The sequence below is a fragment of the Ovis aries genome, chromosome 13 (genome assembly GCF_016772045.2).
Source record: "Ovis aries strain OAR_USU_Benz2616 breed Rambouillet chromosome 13, ARS-UI_Ramb_v3.0, whole genome shotgun sequence".
NCBI lineage: Eukaryota > Metazoa > Chordata > Mammalia > Artiodactyla > Bovidae > Ovis > Ovis aries.
The window spans coordinates 55,346,810-55,363,602 of NC_056066.1; the positions used below are offsets into that span (position 1 = coordinate 55,346,810).

The 16,793-nt window shown below is 52.9% G+C and overlaps 1 protein-coding gene across 2 annotated transcripts in view; it reads right to left on the reverse strand.

The window, feature by feature from the left end:
* CDH4 (cadherin 4) overlaps window positions 1-659 on the reverse strand; it is a 482,605-nt gene extending 481,946 nt beyond the window's left edge. For both annotated transcript variants that reach the window (XM_042229909.2, XM_027976984.3), the window contains exon 1: window positions 363-659. In XM_042229909.2, the coding sequence (XP_042085843.1) occupies window positions 363-419 (57 nt within the window). In that variant the 5' untranslated portion in view covers window positions 420-659. The remainder of the gene's footprint in view (window positions 1-362) is intronic.
* Window positions 660-16,793: the final 16,134 nt, after the last annotated feature.

Below are 16,793 nucleotides of genomic sequence, written 5' to 3' on the forward strand. Positions count from 1 at the left end.
CCTGCCCCGGCGCCGGCGAGCCGAGCTCCGGGGCAGCGGCCGCGGACCTGGGGTGGCGGTGGGATGCCCGGCGGCTCCCAATTCGGGTAGAGCTCTCTGCGTCCCCCGCTCACCCATACTCCCACCTCGCTCCGCACCGCCGCTCCCCGCTGCACCGGCGGCTCCGCGCTCCTGCCTACCGCAGGCGGCTTCGCGGAGCGCGGGAGCCGGCTGGATGCAGCGGTGCGCGCGGCAGGGGCGCCCGGTGCGGGCCAGGGAAGCCCGGGAGAGCCCCGCCGGGCGAGTACGAGCCCCGCCGGCTCTGGGAGTGGCCCCACTCTGCCTGGGCTTCCGGGCGGCCGGGACCGGAGGCGACAACTTACCCGGAGCGCGCCGGAGAGCGAGAGCAGCACGAGGAGCACGCCCGAGCCCGCGGTCATCTTCCCCGCCGCGCCGCGCCCCGGCGCCCGCCCGATGCCCGGCGCCCAGAGCCCGCTCCCCGCAGCCGTCCGGATCACGCTGCTCTGATCGCCGCCGCCGCCGTTCGAGCGGGCCGGGCGCCTCCGGCCAGGCTGCGCCGCCGCGACCGCCGCCAGGTTCCGGGAGCGAGGCCAAGTCCGGCGGGCGGCGCGCTCCCTCGGGCCGGTGCGTCCGCCGGCCTCGCAGCCGCCCGCGCCTCTGTTCCGCGCGCTCGGAACTGCAGGTGAAGCCGCGCGGCAGCCCCGCCGAGGCCCCGCCCCGCCGCCCGGCCCCTGCGCTCGCTCGCTCGGCCTGACGCGGGCCTTAAAGGCGCCGCGCCCCCAGCGCCTCACCCGCGCCCCTCACGTGCCCGCCCCAGCCGCCTGCCCCAAGGTACCACCTAGCTCGGACAGTGCATCAGGAGCCCGGTTTAGCTCATCAGGAGCCCCGGTCAGCCAAAGGGGACGAGGACATAAAGTCTACAGGGAAAAAGGTGGGGGCGGGGGAGGCTGCTGAGGTCTGAACTAGGCAGGGTCGTTCCAGCTCCCAAACCATGGGAAAGCTTTCTGGATCTGCGCGGGGACCCTCTGCTGCCTTCATCCAGCTTGAGGCCTGAGTCCACAGGGGGCTGGGAACGCCCATCTGTCTTGTACTTTTCGGTGTCTTCCCGCTAACCCAGACCCACCTCCTGGCCTCGCAAAATCTTTGGCCTCTCAGGAGTTTAGCCTTGAGACCCAAGCGGATTTGAAAAGCACAGAGGGAGGGGCTCCAGGCTGCAGAGACCCCCAGGGTGAGGAAAAGCTTCAGGTCCGGGCCCCGGTTGTGATACACCCATCAGGACCAAGGAAGGGGCCTGTTCGCGCATCAAAATACCTGGTTAGGCCTGAGAAGCTAAGAAAGACATTGGAGGACTTGAGAAGGTAAGGCGGAAATTCCCTCACAGAAGAGCTGTCAGGACGGTCAGCAGGACCGGTTTGGGTGATTTCTGAATTGAAGGGACCTTTCTTTAAGGGCTCATCAAGTGAACAACAGGTACAGCTTGAAAAGTGAGTAAATGTTTATGCACGTTCCCTTTCGGTTTGGAGATTTTAAGAAAAGAGGTTTTGTTTGCTCAGATATTGCAAATGTTCTTTGTCTTGGTTTGGAGGGCTCTGTGTCCAGAATACATTAGCTCTGGTTTAAGAAATACACTGCCAAGGAGGGGAAAGAAGATGGAGTGAACTGTTGAAGCTTCTTCGGTGGCTCAGTGGGTAAAGAATCTGCTTGCAATGCGGGAGACCTGGGTTTGATCCCTGGGTTGGGAAGATCCCCTGGAGGAGGGCATGGCCACCCACTCCAGTAATCTTTCCTGGAGAATCCTCACGGACAGAGGAGCTTGGCGGGCTGCAATTCATGGGGTCGTAGAGTTGGACACAACTGCACGACTAAGCAGAGCACACAGTTGAGCTCCAAGGTCAGAGCTGACTTGGACAGGAGAGTCGTTGCACAGCTCTCCCCCTTTCCTGGACCCTGGCACCTGGGCTGGGCAGCCTGTTATTAGATTGCTGCTTTAAACTAAAGGAAGTCAGATTCTAGACAACTTGAGAGGGGCAGGCAAGTTCTGTATCTGAGAGCACGGGTCAACTTGTGGCTTCTTACCCAGGACCTGTGTGGCAGTTAAAGGGGACATCACATCAGTACTAGCCTGCCACACCTGGCCTGAGCTGACTGTCCCCAGCCTCTTGGGACAGGACCAGGGTGCCTCTGGATGTGCTGAGTGTGCCCAACTGATCTTTATGCTCAGACTTAGTGCAAATCCTTTGTTGCCAGTGAGGTTTCATGGACAGATCCACCCTCAGATCTGTGCTCACGCCTCTTCAAACACCCCGCCAATTCCCCCTTACTCAGGGTGCTTCATCACTACAGGTGGTTCACAGAGGCCAGCTGCAGCCCTTGCTATTATTCTGAAATGTCTGTCCCTAGGACCTGCCTTTGTCTCAGAAGGTCGGAGTGTGATGGAGATCATTCTCAGAAAAGGGGTCCAGAACCCAGCACTTGCTCTGCTGTGCTTCCCAAACCTGCTCAGTGCCAATACGAGAGCCAACTTAAATTTTAAAAAAAATGATGTTGGCAGGGGTTGGGGGTGTCCTGAGGCCCAAACACTAGAGGAAACACCTCCCCATCTCCTACTGCCGATTGTTTCACTCTTGAGTCTGCTGAAGGGTGTGATGACTCGCAGACCCAGCAGGTCCTTCCTGCCTCTCACCAGCCTTGGGGGAGGCACACATCAGGGAGCTCTGTGTGGGTTAACTCACAGAGCCATCCTGACTCCAGTGTGGGGTCTGCTGTCATCCCTGCTGGTTGTTCCCCCAGGCAGGGGGAGGTAGGATGAGGCCAGACGGAGGCAGCAGGATCCAGTGTTCTCATCCCAGCCCTGCCTACCTGGCCTGGGTAGCATTTTCCCCTCAAACTCATTTGCTGGAGGAGCCCTGGTATACAACATATGATGTCTTATGGGAACTCACATGTTCAGGAATATGGTTTCAGAAACACTGCAGTAGCTGAAGCAGGTCCAGCAGAGAGCATTGGTTTATCAGACTTGCTGTGAGCGAGGCAGAGAGGATCCACTGAGAGGGAGGAAAAGATGGGCTGAAGCACAGGCCAGTGAATTCCAGGTGACGATCCTCGAACCAGCAGCACCGACTCCCTATGGGGGCTTGCGGGAATTACAGACCCTTGAGCCACACCCAGATCATTGAGTGGGAGTCTGCAGGGGAACCAAGCCTCCCTTCACCCCTCCTGTCCTCGGATGATCTGGTTCAGCATCCTAGCAAGGCTCATGAAAAATGCTGATTCCTAGGTTCCGCCTAGGGCTTCCCTGGTCGCTCAGTTGGTAAAGAATGTGCCTGCAGTACAGAAGACCTGGGTTTGATCCCATGGGTTGGGAAGACCCACTGGAGAAGGAAACGGCAAGCCACTCCAGCATTCTTGCCTAGAGAATCCCAGGGACAGAGGAGCCTTGTGGGCTACAGATCACGGGGTGGCAAGAGTTGGACGCAACTTAGCAACTAAACCACCCCCAGGCCCCACCTGAGACTGATGACTTGGAACTTTGGGGAATGGAGCCAGGGGCCTGGCCTTTGTTTTTTTGACCCTGCTGGGTCTTCGTTGCTCCACAGGTTTTCTTTAGTTGCGGCGTGCAGGGGCTACCCTCCAGTTGCGGTGCTAGGGCTTCTCATTGCAGAGGCTTCTCACTTGTTGCGGAGCACAGGCTCTCGGGCATGCGGGCTTCAGTAGTAGTAGTAGGTGCCTGGGCTTAGTTCATGCCCCATGTGGGATCTTCCCCGACCAGGGATTGAACCCAAGTCCTCAGCATTGGCAGCCGGATTCTTAACCACTGGACCATCGGGATGGGGACCTGGCCTTTTAATAGCCTCTTGGATTACTTGAGCCCTAGTGTTTAGAAACCCTCATGTATCCCACGCGCCATATGCATCTCCTGGAAGCTCGTATAAATGCTCCATCCTGAACAGCACAATGGGCCTACTGAATCTGGGCATCACAGGACAGAGCGGGGCAGTGGGGGGAGGTCAGCGGGGAGGTTGGAGACACAGCCCGCCCTGAGGGGGAACTCCAGCCAGCTCCACTCTGGCCAGCTGGCTGAGCCCATCTGGAGGAGGAGCTATGCCATCAGGCTGCCAGGTAAAGAACCCTGGAGAAGAGCATGCTTTTGTTTCTAAGAGAGATTATGAGAATTCCCTGGGGAGGGTAACTTGTGAGTGATGGTCCCCTCTCGACTGCGGTGGGGCTGTCGATGTTCTCGAAGACACCTCTCTCCCACTTGTTGAGGATGCTTGCGGAAAGGTCAGCTTCGGAAGCCAATTGAATGCTTGCATGGGGACTGTTTCCCTGCCTTGTCGTCTAATGTTAATTTGTTTTTCCTCCATTTATCTTTATACACACTTTCAGTGTTAGACAAAAAACTGTTTTGTAAAGAAAGCAGAGAGAAGTTAGCGAAAGGCGGGTCCCCAGAATAAAGCAGGATCTTTGCGGAGGACTGAAGATGTTTGGGCACTACAGTGCGATCAGCCTGCTACCTGCTCAAGGAAATCTCCCCGCATGGAAGCCAGAACAATTGTAAAGGAAAAAGCAAGAAACAGACAGGCCAGCACAGGGAACCTCCACCTTCAAGTCCAGGGAGGTTAACCCTGGAGCCTGCTGACTGGGAAGAAAGAGGAAGGCCGCTGTTATTACTGGTTTTGTTTTCACTGATGTCATCTCTCTCCCTTAACACGCGTTGATATTCAGGGTGGGCCAGGTGGCCCACATGGGGGCTTTCGAACTTTATCTCCTGTAATCCTCACGAATGGAGGAGGTGGTCTTTCCCACCTGTCACAGATGTGGGCAAGCCTGTCCAGGGTCACAGCTGGGGGTGGGGGTGGGGTGGCCAGGCTGCAGTTCTGCTCCAGGCAGTGGACAGAAGCCAGTGAGACGATCTGGCGGCTCTTGGGGCAGGAACCCCAGGAGGAAAGGTACACAGGTCCCTTTGTCCCTTTCCAGCCTCACCCCATCTTCTTCCTTTTCCAGCCTTGGGCTCCGTCATGCCAACCCCCGCCCCGCCTACCGCCTGCCCCCTCCCCTTCAGCAACCTGGTCTCTGGCCCCACCAGGAGCTCAGGCATCCTTCCAAGCTCCTGGGCCTGTGTCCCCACCATGCCCTCTGTCTGGGCCCCATCAGCGTTTGTGGGAGGTGACCTCTCTCTCTGTCTCAGTCAGCCTTTCTTCAGGGGTGAGGGGCTGGCTCTGGCTTCCCTCTGGCTTCGCACACAGCTCAAGCTGTCTCACTGTCATGAAGCTGCTTTCTGTGTGCACCCCGCTCACTGGGCACTCTGAGAGCCTGAGGGCAGGGGCCCAATGTAGTCACTCCTCCCCATGTCGCCCAGGGTCCTGTCCCCAGGGCTTGGATGAATGAAGCAGTGGTAAAAATTGGCTTGAATCAGCAGCTCTCCTGAGCCCCTGGGTGCCTTCCTATATGCTCCCATTAGACAGAGGGGAAAACTGAGGCCTGGAGCAAGCAGAGGACTTGAACCACCTCCCACTTAGCCAGGACCTTTCACACCTGATTCTCAGTTTATCTCATGTCTGCAGTGGGGTCGGAGAAGGCAATGGCACCCCACTCCAGTACTCTTGCCTGGAAAATCCCATGGACGGAGGAGCCTGGTGGGCTGCAGTCCATGGGGTCGCGACTGAGCGACTTCACTTTCACTTTTCACTTTCATGCATCGGAGAAGGAAATGGCAACCCACTCCAGTGTTCTTGCCTGGAGAATCCCAGGGATGGCGGAGCCTGGTGGGCTGCTGTCTATGGGGTCGCACAGAGTCAGACACGACTGAAGCGACTTAGCAGCAGCAGCAGCAGCAGCTGCAGTGGGGTGGGGGCACCTCTACCTGACCCTTGGCTCTCCCCAGCCCTGGACCAGCTTCAGGAAATTTCTGAAAAAGCAAACGTCGCAGCGGATGATGGGGAATCTGGGAGGGATGTTGCTCCTCCTGGGCAACCTCGGAGGAGAGGGAAGGCTCCCGTGATGCTGAGCCTGAACCCTCGCATTACCGACTCCTGGTAATGTGAACGCGGGTGATTTCTTTCATCTCATAAACTCCAGGCAGAAGAAGGAGAATTGGGGCCAGAGGAGATGGTCCAGCTAGGAAGGTGCAGGCAGGAAGGAGTCTGGAGGTTGGGTGGGGGAGGGGCTGCAGGGAAAATGATAGAAACAAATGTCCGAGGAGAGGAAACCAATTAAATGGTAAAATAGATAATATGAGATTCAAGGGGAAGGAGAAAAAGGGGGAGATGTTGGAAATATGAGTAGACTGAGAGTGGCAATAAAACACAAGAGAGACCAAGGAAATGGAAAGGAAATGGGAAATGGCTTTACAAGTTAAAGCATCTGCCTGGAGTTATGAGCCTCTCTGAACTGGAGGGTGTCCTGTTGGCTTCAGCCTGTCTGGGCTCTCAGGGGGACTGGCTTCTGCCTACAGTCACTGGTCAGATCCTTTCAAGCTATATTTAACCTGGTTTTATTATTGAACTTTGAGGGGTTACCACTGATCACTGTCTCTGGAATACCAGCAAGTCTGTCAAAAGGTGCCTGTATTTCTTGTGGGGATGGTGACAGCCCTGGTCAACTCTGCGCAGATGTGGGGAGACGCCCCTTGGAGGTGCCCCCCTTGCCCCTCCACCCCGCTGCAGACACCCTGCTGAGTGTGGGGGACCAGGGACACTGTCCTCTCCTCAGGGAGCCAGCCCTCCACTCGTCTTTCCTTCTGGGTCTGTATCTGAAGCTCTGATGGAGAGGAGGCTGCAGAGGCAGATGGATGAACCACCTGCCCCCAAAAAACGTGACCTCCATTAGAGACATACTTCTTTGGTGTAAAGCCAGATTCTCACACTTTAGGTAAGCCATCGAACCTCCTGACAAGAGTCTTAAAATATGGGTTGTGGGTGGACCCCAGCCAGCCCCAGAGATTCCCTTTTAGTGAATATCAGGTACTTTGCTCACCACTTCCCCAGCTAGGTACGGCGTGAGACCACTTCCGAATATTTCCATCTTGAATGATTTACTGTGACTTCATTTGGTTCCCATGGGTTGGCCAAACAACTGCCTGATTTGAGGGAGGGAAAAGTGGGCAGGGGTCCAGAGGTGGCAGGGAGGTCACCTGTTCAGGTAGGGTGTGGTAGGGGATTCTCAGGATGACTGGGAGCATCTCAGGGCTGCTGAGCTCTGTGTGTGCAATGGGAAGAGGCCTGAAAAGAAAGAAAGGGTGGGATAGTACAGGCATGGTCACAGGTCTACTCAGCAGGCAACTCAGCTCTAAAGCTAAACTCTGTAGACTTGACCCATCGGAACAAGGCTCCTAGGAGGTGCTGGGTGCAGTGGTGGAGGTGGCACTGGAATCAGATAGGATGTAGTCTTCCCGATTGGCTTCTTTCACTTGGCAACATGCATTTACATTCACGTTTCCCCCATATCTTTTTATCACCAAATTAGGGCTTCCCAGGCCGTTCAGTGGTAAAGAATCTGCCTGCCAATGTGGAGACGTGAGTTTGACCCCTGGGTCAGGAAGATCCTCTGGAGGAAGAAATGGCAACCCCCTCCAGTATTCTTGTCTGGAAAATCCCACGGACAGAGGAGCCTGGTGGGCTACAGTCCATGGGGTCACAAAAGAGTCAGACACAACTGAGTGACTGAGCATGCAACACTCTATCGTACGGCTGAGGGACCTTCATGGACATCACATGGAACAAAATTCCTGTTTGAATTCCTGACCTGTAAAACTGTGAGGTACAGTCTGAGGTGGATGATTTAACACACTGAGCCGTGGGTGACTTGTTACTCAGTAGTGGTTAGCTGACTGTTACACACCTGCTGTGGAGGCGGGGAGACTGCCTCCAGTGCTGGCTTACTTAGCTGCTCGTGGGTGAGACACACCCACACTTCCATGGCTCGTGATGCACGTGAGCTCACAGGCTGTGCTGTGGGGGAGGGAGAAGGGGACAGCCCACAGAGGACAGCCAGTCCAAGACAGCCAAGTCAGCCCGGGCTCTCGGCCCCTCAGCCATAATCACAAGACTTGGACCCTGGATGTCCGACCGTGCCCCTAATGAGGTCTGTGTTCCTCGTGCAGCTGGAAGGAAGTGGCTGTTCCCAGGAGGCCTCAGCTCAGCATGCAGGCAGCCCTTCCACGCCCGCCCTTCACATATTGAAGGCGTTATTCTGATCACACTCTTGTTTGCAGGGGAAGCAAATGGGAGTTGTGCATCTTAGCTCACGTCTTCTCCAACCACAGAAGGAGACAGGGAGGAGGTGGGGAAAGACCCAAAAGAGGAGTGAAACAGTGCATTTCAAGAGGATAAACACTGGTTACACGTCCCTCCTTGGGACTCTGCCCTGAGCGGCCTGAGATGAGGTCCCTTGGTTCCTGGGAGACAAGGGTCGGCTGTGGTGAGTGGGGCCTGAAGCAAGCACAGAGGAAACTGGGGACATTCGTTGCTGGTTGTTGCTCCGTGCATAGACATGTGCTCCAGAGAGGAAAATCTGTTGGGGAAAGTGGGGCATAAAGAGTCTTTATGTAGGAACCAAGCCAGGGATGTGTTTCCATCCTTCTGAAACGCCCTTCTTCCTCAACATCAGAGACCAGACCCCATGACACTGACCCCGGCCCCTGTGGAGTGACCTCCGATTGAAGGGGGGACCTCTGGGAGGCTGGCTACCCAATAGCCCAGTTGCACAGTTGAGGAAGGAAACCTTCCAAGCATGACTTTGTGGCGGTGGTTTGTCCCAATAGCTGCCTCTATAAGCTATAGTCAAAACTATGGTTTTTTCTAGTAGTCATGTACAGATGTGAGAGTTGGACCATAAAGAGGGCTGAGTGCCAAAGAACTGATGCTTCTGAACTGTGGTGCTGGAGAAGACTCTTGAGTCCCTTGGACAGTAAGGAGATCAAACCACTTGATCCTAAAGGAAATCAATCCTGAATTTTCATTGGAAGGACTGATGATAAAGCTGAAGCTCCAATACTTTGGCCACCTGATGCAAAGACCCAACTTATTGGAAAAGACCCTGACGTTGGGAAGAATTGAGGGCAGGAGGAGAAGTGGGTGACAGAGGATTAGATGGTTGGATGGCATCACCAACTCAATGTACATGAGTTTGAGCAAACTCAGGGAGATAGTGAAGGATAGGGAATCCTGGTGCACTGCAGTCTATGGGGCTGCAAAGAGTCAGACATGACTTAGGGACTGAACAACAACAAAAACCACATTAGCAGAAGTAAGGGTTAAAAAAAATCACTTGATTATTATCTGTAGATTTGGAGAAAGTGGTTGACAAAATTCAAGATTCTTTTATGATAAAAATTCCCAGGAAACTAGGAATAAAAAGAAACCCTCTCAACATAACAAGGCCATATATAAAAAGCACACAGCTAACATCATACTCAAGGGTGAAAAACTGAAACTCTTCCTTCACAGTCAGGAACAAGACAAAGATGCCCACTCTCATCACTTCCATTCAACACAGCGCTGGAAGTCCTGGCCAGAGCCACTGGGCAAGGAAAAGAAAGAAAAGCTATGCCGGTGGGAGAGGAAGAAGTAAAGTTATCTCTGCCTGTACATAACATGATTTTACCTATAGAAAACTGTGAAGACTTCACACACATAGGAACCATGTTAGAATGAATAATTCAGTAAACTTGCACAGTTAAAAAAACCCCAACATACGGAAGTAAGTAGAGACCATCTTTAAATTAACTGTCTGCCCCTTAGTTTCTGTCTCAGGCTCTGCTTTCAGGGAATCCAGCTGAGACTAGAGGACACAAGACCTGGTCCACATGGATGTTCAGAGGGACCTCCTCCCTCGGGGCGTCTCTGCATCAGGAGAGACTGGCCCTGTGTCTTCCACAACGACAACAATAGACTCTGCAAAACCATGTTGCTGGCTGCACTGAAACTCATTAAAAGTGCGGCAGAGGCAAACAGAAAGCTTAAGCCACATTTATTTACTTATTTATAAGTTAAATGTCCAAATCCAGGTTTACTAACCACTCAGTTGACATTGTGGCTTCCCATGTGACTCAGTGGTAAAGAATTCGCCTGCCAATGAAGAAGATGCAGGAGGTGCAGGTTCGATCCCTGGTCAAGAAGGTGCCCTGGAGTAGGAAATGACAATCCCCTCCAGCATTCTTGCCTGGGAAATCCCATGGACAGAGGAGCCTGGTGGGCTACAGTCTGTGGGGCGGCAAAGAGTCGGACATGCCATCTGACACTGGGCCTCTTACATTCTAGGCTCATCTCAATCAAGGAAATCTTCCATTCATCAGGAGACACAGTCCTCCAGCCCAGCTGGCATTTTTTACTGTAATGAGAAACCCAAATATTTTCTGAGCTCCGGCTGATTCCCTGAGGTTAGAACAGAGTCAGGCCTGGAGCCTCCTGTGTCACGAGATTCGAGACAAACCTGCCACATCTAGGGGCATGTTTGTGGGCCTTCTGTGTAATTATGTGTGCTTATTTACATAGACTTTCCTGTTGTGTTCAAAACGCCATGGACTGCAGCTATGTAAAAAAGAGTAACATTAATAGTTCAACTTAAGTGTATTCACGCATAGTATTCATACATGCTTCCTCTGTTGGGAGAATGGGGCCAGTGGCAGCCCGCTGGGCTGAAAGTTCAGTCATCTGCCCATTTCTCCGAATCCAAGGTCAGGAGCTGGGAGAGGTGGAAATAAAATCTACAGGCTAGGATGGGCTTCCCCCGTGACTCAAATGGTAAAGAATCTGCCTGCGATGCAGAAAACCCAGATTTGATCCCATACTTTGGAGAAAGAAATGGCAACCCATTCTAATATTCTTGCCTAGGGAAGCCCATGGACAGAGGAACCTGGCAGGCTATAGTCCATGGGGTTGCAAAGAGTCAGAGGCAATTGAGCAACCAACACTTTCACTTTTTTCAGAGGCTGTTGAAGTGTTACTGCTAAGTCGTTTCAGTCTTGTCTGACTCTGTGCGACCCCATAGATGGCAGCCCACCAGGCTCCCCCGTCCCTGGGATTCTCCAGGCAAGAACACTGGAGTGGGTTGCCATTTCCTTTTCCAATGCATGAAAGTGAAAAGTGAAAGTGAAGTCGCTCAGCTGTGTCTGACTCTTAGCAACCCCATGGACTGCAGCCTACCAGACACCTCCATCCATGGGACTCTCAAGAGTACTGGAGTGGGGTGCCATTGTTGGAGTGTTGGGTTACCTCTAAAGCAAGAGAAAGTGGGTTGGGGATAAGAGAGGAATAGGTGATCACAGTTGCAAAGAAAAGACCTTGGAGAAAACCTGCTTCCCCTTTTCATTTTAAAATAATGCATTTCTTCCGTATACACTGATCCTTTTTCATCTGACTGCCTGAGAGGTTGGATTTACAAACAATAGCACTTTAAAGAATCCTAAGACTATAAGAATTTTGAATCAGACTCTCATGGTTGCAAGGAAATTAAAACAATAGCAAAGGGTTGGGGAAATTCTGATGCTTGGTGATTCGGTTCTAAGCTGTATTATCAGAGTATTATTTTTTAATCAGAAGTGAGTGAATCCCAAGTCATACTGGCTTATGTTTAAGCAAAACATGTGTTGGCTCAGGTAACCCATAAACCAAGACATAAACGGCTTCAGGCACAGCTGGATCCAGGTGCTGGATAGTCTTTGCTTGACCACTGGGCTTTGTCGCCTTCTGTACTGTACATACAACTTCATTCTGAAAGAGGCTTTCTCCTTCTAGTAGCAAGATGTTTACTGTTTATGTTAGCAGCTCAATGTGTATGCCCTGCCTTTCCAGTAATACAGCAGCAAGAATCCTACGATGACCCACATTGGACCAAGCTGGTGATCTTAGCTCCCTGAACTAGTCATTGTGCCAGGGTGACTCAGTACTCTGACGGGCCAGGTCTGGGTCACGTGGCCACATGGAGGCAGGGGTATCTGAATCTCACTGGTGGGGAAATTACCTCCAGTGAACACTGAGAGTCTGTTACCAGGAGAAGAGGGGTGGATGCTGGAAATGGGGGACCCAGACACCCATAGAACAGTAGCTCTGAGCCCAAGTGCTCAGGCCTGGGCCTCAGTCCTTCCCTCACAACCCAAGTCAGCCCTTACCACATAAGTGTGTCCGCTGTGAGTATATATATGAGTATATCTATGGGGTAAATGTCAGGGTACAGGCTCTAGGGGTCAAAAGGTCCATATATTTGTAAATTACCTAGAGGTCCATTTTGCTCTTTTTAGTAGCAGCCCTAAAAGAAAAAAATAAATAAAAGACTTGCTTTAAGCAAGCAACTTGCATCTCTGGCCAGAACCAGTTTAAGTATTCAGACTGCGGCATTGAGGACCATCCTTGTGACAGTGACTCCAGGCCACCCTGGCGCAGCGTGGAGGGGTGCACCCCCGCCTCCCCCCAAGCTCCGCAACTTCTGCTGCCCCATCCCCTCTGCCCAGGCAGCCCAGCAGCGTGCACGCCCCTCCTACAGGGCAGAGAGCTTTCAGCTTAGATCACTGAGCAGCGACCAGCAGAGAGGGCGGTGTGGAGGTGTCTCTTCTAAATCAATAGGAAGATGACGTGTGAGACTTTTCACCTTCACAGGGTGCGGCTCCAACAGAGCGGCGCGAGCAGTAACGCCAAGACTAAATGGAATTTCAGGGGTGACGGAGGTGGGGGCCCGGGGGTGGCATAAATTCACACGCATTACAGAAAATATCGCCTGGCTCTAAAGCACTTGGCGCGGGGCCAGGAGACGAGCAGACTGGCTTCGTGTTTACCCAGCATGCTTCAGTAGACTTTCAATCTATTTACAGGTATGCATGACAAACTGCCTTGAATGTGTGAGTTATCGGTTCTGCTATAAATGAAATTAATAATACGAGGTGGAGGAGGTGTAGTAATAGAACATCGCTGAAGCCGGCTAAGCTTGGAGACCAGAGATTAGTTTTCAGGAGACAGATTTCTAACAACTGCCTTGTACCGCCAATTGACCCCAGTGCCCCGGGGCTACCTGGCTAGGAAGGGGAGAGAGTGTCTCTGCAGGTGGTTAGTTTGAGTTGATGCTTCCAGGAGGGGAAGTTATCAGACAAAATTGCATCCCTCCATCCCGTCTTCTAGCCAAGGAGGCTGACATGAAACCATGAGGCTGCCGCTCATTTACAGATGGAAAAACTTAGGCGCGGTGTCCATGGGCACAGCTCCCGCCTCTCAGAAGTGACAACGCGAGGGGCTGGTGATCCTGAGCTGTCACGTGAGAATAGCCACACAACTGTGCTTCTAGCAGCCCTCAGGGGTCTGATGCTTGTCCACAGCTACATTTGAGCTTTGTGAGATTTGAGGAGCTCTCCAGTCTCATTCAGCATCAATACCTTGTGAGTGCTAGAGGAGGCTCCTGCCCCACCACCAGGCAGATGGTCTGCCTGGGTCCTTGAGGGTACACGTTGTAAATAACCTTCCCACAGTTCAGGGTGTGCATGCATGCTTGGTTGTATCTGTTTTGTGACCCCATGGACTGTAGTCCCTGCCAGGCTCTTCTGTCTGTGGGATTCTTCAGGCTAGATTACTGGAGTGAGTTGCCATGCCCTCCAGGGAATCTTCCTGACCCATGGATCAAACCTGCCTCTCCTGTGTTGGCAGGTGGATTCTTTACTACTGAGGAGGCAGATGATGCTCAGAGATGGACTCGTCTCTCCCTGTGAGCTCGGGGCAGACAGGACACACATCCAGTGATCTTTGCTCACCAAACACTGAAGATCTGCAGAAAATTCTTACAGCAGGTAGAAATAGGGATTGGCGAAGGTGATGTTTGTTTTCCTGAAACATGCAAACTCAACACGATTCTGTGTTCTCTCTGGGCAATTTTTTCCCCATTCATCAAAATATGAGATCTGAATAGTTCACCCCAAACTCATATCCAATCATGTAAAACCTCCCCGAGATTGATGGGGGTGAAAAGTGAGTAACGAGTCTGCCAATCTCTGGGTTTCCCGTGGTTCTGGGCAAATACAAATTAGGACGAACAGAAAGTGGGAGGTAGGGCGCGGCACAGCCCTAGTAACACTGCCTCTCCCCACTCTGCTGGCACGCAGGAAGGCCTCCCATTTATTTGTCAGAGGCCAGAACACTTTATAATTATTGAAATAAAGCCGTGGTTTGAAAGTGATGTCAAGTTGCTGGCAGCGTAATGATGCTGCGGCAGACATGCTGTCAAACAGCAGCTCCGAGGGTGCAGGCCTGGCAGGGCCTTTGTTTTGGTGCTTACTGGGTGCCCATCTCTGTCAGACCCTTCAGCAGGCAGCATTTAGTTGGGGAAGATGTACTCTTTATGAGCAGTCAGAGATCCTCAAACAGGATAGAGTTGGGCTGCACCCTCAGTTTCCCCTGTCTTTGGAACTCAGTGACCTACTCACTTGATGACAAAGTTGCTGAGGCCACTCAGAGTGAATTGACCTGGTGTAGGCTGCACTGACCTGAGCTGACCTGGATTTGGCCTGAGTTTGACCATTCGCTCCCTCCAAGTCCAGCCTCCCTTGAGGCTTCTTTAAAAATACATGCTTATCTGTTTGGCTGTGCCAGGCCTTAGTTGTGGGATCTAGTTTCCCTGATCAGGGATTGAACTCAGGCCGCCTGCATTGAGGGCACAGGGTCGTGGCCCTGCAGCACCAGGGAGGTCCCTCCCTTGAGGCTTCTTGGACCGGGTGTTTCTCCTGGGGCTCCACACCTCTGAATGCACTCAGGAGAGTTTTGGGTTGGGCATGGGAGATGCCAGGGGCTCCTCCCGGGCAGTTGGGATGAATATGAATCCGAGGGCCATGAGTCCAACACTGAGGGCTGGGACTGGGACCAGGTGAGGCCAGAGAGGTGCCCAGGGTGCAGGTGTGTGGCAGCCCTCACTCCCAGGCTCTGAAAGTGCAGGCAGCCCGGGGGACCTGCATGCCGGGGGGCAAATGCTGGGGGGCCTCCTGGCGCCTGCCTCGGAAGTGATGAGTGATAAGTTTCTCACTGTCAGGAGAGTTGGGATGTGCACACACACACCCCACTGCTCTCTACTGTGAATCTTGGTTCATGCTGCCCTGTGATGCAGTGGGAGAGGCAGCTGTTGGTGAGTCAGGACCTGAGCTCCAACTCCTCACTCACTAGAGACCCTACTCAATCAGTGACAGCATCGCAGTCACTCAGCATCAGAGGGATAACTTCAGTCCAGACCTGGTCCATTCAGCCTGGATGTGGCTTGTCCCAGCCCCTGGGGTTGCCACACAGGACCTCAATGAAAGCATCCTCCCCAGGTCCTGGAGCCTCACCAGACTGGGCAGCAGGGTGTGCCGGGGGCTCTCAGCCACTAAGTGGCGCTATGTGCAGTTCGACTGGGTCTGGAGGGGCTGCCCGGCCTAGCAGGGGGTTAGAGGTTTGGGCATCATCATCAGACCAGCAGAGATGGTCCCAGTCAGGCCAGACAGGAGGCGGCAGGAGGAAGTTCTCAAAGGAAATGAAGATGCATGAGATGCACAGAGGCGCGGGTTGCAGGGAAACTGAGCAGAGGAAGGAATTTACTTGCAAAAAGCGACGAAGGGCAAATAAAGTGCAGAGATGGTGAGACCCCAGTATGAGGCCTTTGGTTTTTATCTCCAGGAAGTGAGAAGAAAACAGAATAGTTCACGTTTCACAAAGCTCAGGCGCGTGGGAATGAAACATCTTTCCTTCTCGTGGAGGGAACAATGCCGCTGCTTCCAGCATTGTCAAGAGACGGCAGAGGGCTGACCTCAGATTGGGGCCGAGGCTATTTTCTCACTCCATTGCTCTGTATATTTTGTGTCTGTTCCATCAGCTGAGGCCCCAGACACTGCATGGAGAGCAGTGAGGCCGTGTCTGCACAGCATCCAACCAGGGGGGAGCCCAGGACCTACAGTGAAGCCAGGGGTGCAGAGGCTGAGGCAGAAAGTTCTCCTCGGCTCCACTCACAGGGAATAACTGACCCACAAATCTGTAACTATAACAGAGAACTCTGCAATAAGCCTGCTGTCTCCACAATCAGGACTGAAGGCCTTCCTAGTATCATGAATTCTACATTGTGCATTTTGAGGCATAGAGACCCTTCCTTTAAAAACTTTTTACTTTTTTTTTTCTTTTTAAACTTCCTTTCTAAATTGTAGCTTAACTCACAGGAAGTACTCACTGGAGCAAGCACTTCTCATGCAATATCTCATTTAACCCTTCAGTCCTGCAGTGTAGACATGCCCACTGCCTCCACTTTGCAGGAGTGAATGTGGGCGGACCAAACTACTGGGGCAGCCCGATGGCAGAGCTGTGTTAGTTTTCTTCTGGATGCTGGAGAAAATTACCACAAATGCTCCCCCGGTGGCTCAGATGGTAATCTGCCTGCAGTGCAGGAGACCTGGGTTCGATCCCTGGGTGGGAAAGATCCCCTGGAGGAGTAAATGGCAACTTGCCACAGTATTCTTGTCTGGAGAATTCCATGAACAGAGGAGCCTGGTGGGCTACAGTCCATGGGGTCACAAAGAGTCGTACATAACTGAGCGACGAACATTTTTTTAAACAATGAGATGTGTTATCTCACAGTCTGGAGGTCAAAGTCTGATATCGTTCTCATGGGGCTAAGATCAAGGTGTCCACGTAGCTGTGTCTTCCTGGAGATTCCAGGGGAGAGTCCACTTCCTGGCCTTTTCCAGCTCCTCAAGGCACCAGCATTCCTTGGTTCCTGGTCCCCTTCTCCAACTTCACACCCATCAGCAGTGGGTCAAGTCTTTCTACACTGTCTCTCTGTCACTGCCTCTATCACCGCAT